General features: G+C 44.0%; 1 protein-coding gene across 1 annotated transcript in view; it reads right to left on the bottom strand.

The window, feature by feature from the left end:
- The window catches only part of cip2a (cellular inhibitor of PP2A), a 26,855-nt gene that overhangs the window by 16,314 nt on the left and 8,320 nt on the right, over positions 1–2,221 (bottom strand). The window contains exons 3-4 of the mRNA XM_008279090.1: positions 1,551–1,698; positions 1,002–1,114 (exon numbers count right to left, since the gene is read on the bottom strand). Of these exons, the coding sequence (XP_008277312.1) occupies positions 1,002–1,114; positions 1,551–1,698 (261 nt within the window). The remainder of the gene's footprint in view (positions 1–1,001; positions 1,115–1,550; positions 1,699–2,221) is intronic.

Genomic DNA, 2,221 nt, shown 5'->3' with positions numbered 1-2,221 from the left:
CTTTATGTCGTATTAAGTGGGATTGAATCTCTGCGTTCTGTTAGAGCTGCTGGAAAGTCTTCAGCTCTATTGCTGCTAGATCTGTCAGCTGTCTTTGACACGGTTAACCACCACATCCTCCTCTCCACACTCACTGAGCTGGACATCTCAGGATCTGCCCTCTGCTGGTTTGTGTCTTACTTCTCAGGAAGATACTTCAGAGTATCCTGGAGGGGAGAAGTGTCTGAACCGTACAACCTATCCACAGGGGTTCCTCAAGGGTGTTGTGCTGTTCAGATCGCTTCACTGGCTTCCAGTTGCTGCCCACATCAAATTCAGAACCCCGACACTTGCTTACAAAACCACAACGAGAACAGCTCCCTCCTACCTGATATCTCTCATTCAGATCTACACTCCCTCCTGCTCACTACGCTCTACCAACAAAAGCCGCCTGATCCAACCACCACAACAGAGCCGAGGTCGATAGCGAGACTCTTCTCCTCTGTGGTTCCCCGGTGGTGGAACGAGTTACCAAACTCTTACCTTAACTCTTAAGAAAAGACTAAAGACCGACCAGCTCTTCACTGAACACCTTTGCACTTGACAGCCCGAAAACAAACAAACAAAAAATTTTATAAAATCCTATGACCTCCCTACAGCCTGCTGTTGTCATCAACACATTATCACACTTGAATTTGTTCTATGGCTCTTCTCTAGATTGTTTTCTCCTGACTAGATCCTTGCTTGTGTTGCATCTGCTCTCAGATGTACGTCACTCTGGATAAAAGCGTCTGCTAAATGAAATTGTAGAATTGTTGATAACATTTTAATGAAATCTGCATCAGATCTAACAGGATGTGAGAGTTTCTGTGACGCCTGTACAGACTAAAGGCTAATGGAAACTTTCTTGCCTGCAGCTTTGTGTCTATACCACTGCCTCACATCAACTTTCCTGTTGATCTCAAACAAACCGCACATCACGCCGACCATCAGCTTCATGGTGACGACAGTGACGGTCTTACCTGCAGCACCAGGGCCTCTCCAGGTGTGGCGCTGTGGCAGTGGATGACGGCAGCCAGGGTGCTGGTGAGGTTGTAGCTGCTGTGGAGAATCTCCCGACTGTGATCGTCGCTGGCTGCAGGAGGGCAAAAATACAAAGAGTATGGTTTAGAAAGCGATTGCAGGTCAGTTTCCTTCCTCAAGATTCACACAAGCCTGGGATTAAATCCTGCTCATGCTGCTTTCTGCTTTCACACCGTCCTGTCCTTATGAAAGGCTGCTATAATGTATTCTACGCAAGTATTCTACGAGCTCCGTTTTATTGTTAGCAGCAGAATAACAGTTATCTTGGTGGCTGTGACGGATCCTGTTTGTGTACATGAGAAACTTATTCAGTAGGACCTACTACACAGTACCTTAAACGCAGCAGCCAAAATTGTGTGATTCTGCGTGAAACAATAGCGATCCTTTGATGAAAGCTGCAGTATGTGCTTAAAGTAAAAAGGAGAAGGATGTGATTTGGAAGCAGCCGTATTTTGTGCAGTGAGGACGTGGAAACAGGTGAACTCTACCTAGTTGTGCCAGCAGGGAGACGATGGAGCTGGTCAGGGCGGGGCTGGTGTTTGGGTTTCCAGCCAGCTCCACCAGCCCACTCACACACTCACTGGGCAGAACCTGACCTGAGGACAGCAGCTGGTCACATTTTAGGCCCGAAACCTCCTGCAAACACACAAAAAGCATATACTGGACATTCAGACTGCAGGGATTGTCGTTACAAAGATATAAGCTAAAATAGGAGTGTTATGCACAACTTTCGGGCAACATTTCGGCCTGTAATCACAAACCTGAAGTTACGGTTTTATTAGGTTCACTGACCTGTGTATTGTTACTGCTGCAACTGTCAGGTGAGTGTACATAATTACACTAGCAGCAACTTTTTTTTGTATTTTTTTGCACAAGGATTGAGGCAAGTTTATAGTTCTATTTATTTGCATAGTCTCATCAGCTGTTTTTAAGTTAATAAACGTGTTTTAATTGTAATTCTTATTCTATTTCTATTTTATTTTTAACTTAGGTAACTGTAGGTGTACATAGAGAGAGAGAATATTATACTTTGCTTTGAAAACTGTTAAGATTTTTATTTTTTTTTTAATTGCTAGAAAATATAATCAACTCACAAACAAAACATTTCCCTTCCGAGGAGCACCGTGCCAGTTTTAAGACACAAAAACAGAGGAAATTT

Source organism: Stegastes partitus, unplaced genomic scaffold, assembly GCF_000690725.1.
Source record: "Stegastes partitus isolate 25-593 unplaced genomic scaffold, Stegastes_partitus-1.0.2 Scaffold143, whole genome shotgun sequence".
NCBI lineage: Eukaryota > Metazoa > Chordata > Actinopteri > Pomacentridae > Stegastes > Stegastes partitus.
The sequence above is the reverse complement of the archived record's forward strand: the minus strand, read 5'-3'. Positions and strand labels throughout refer to the sequence as shown.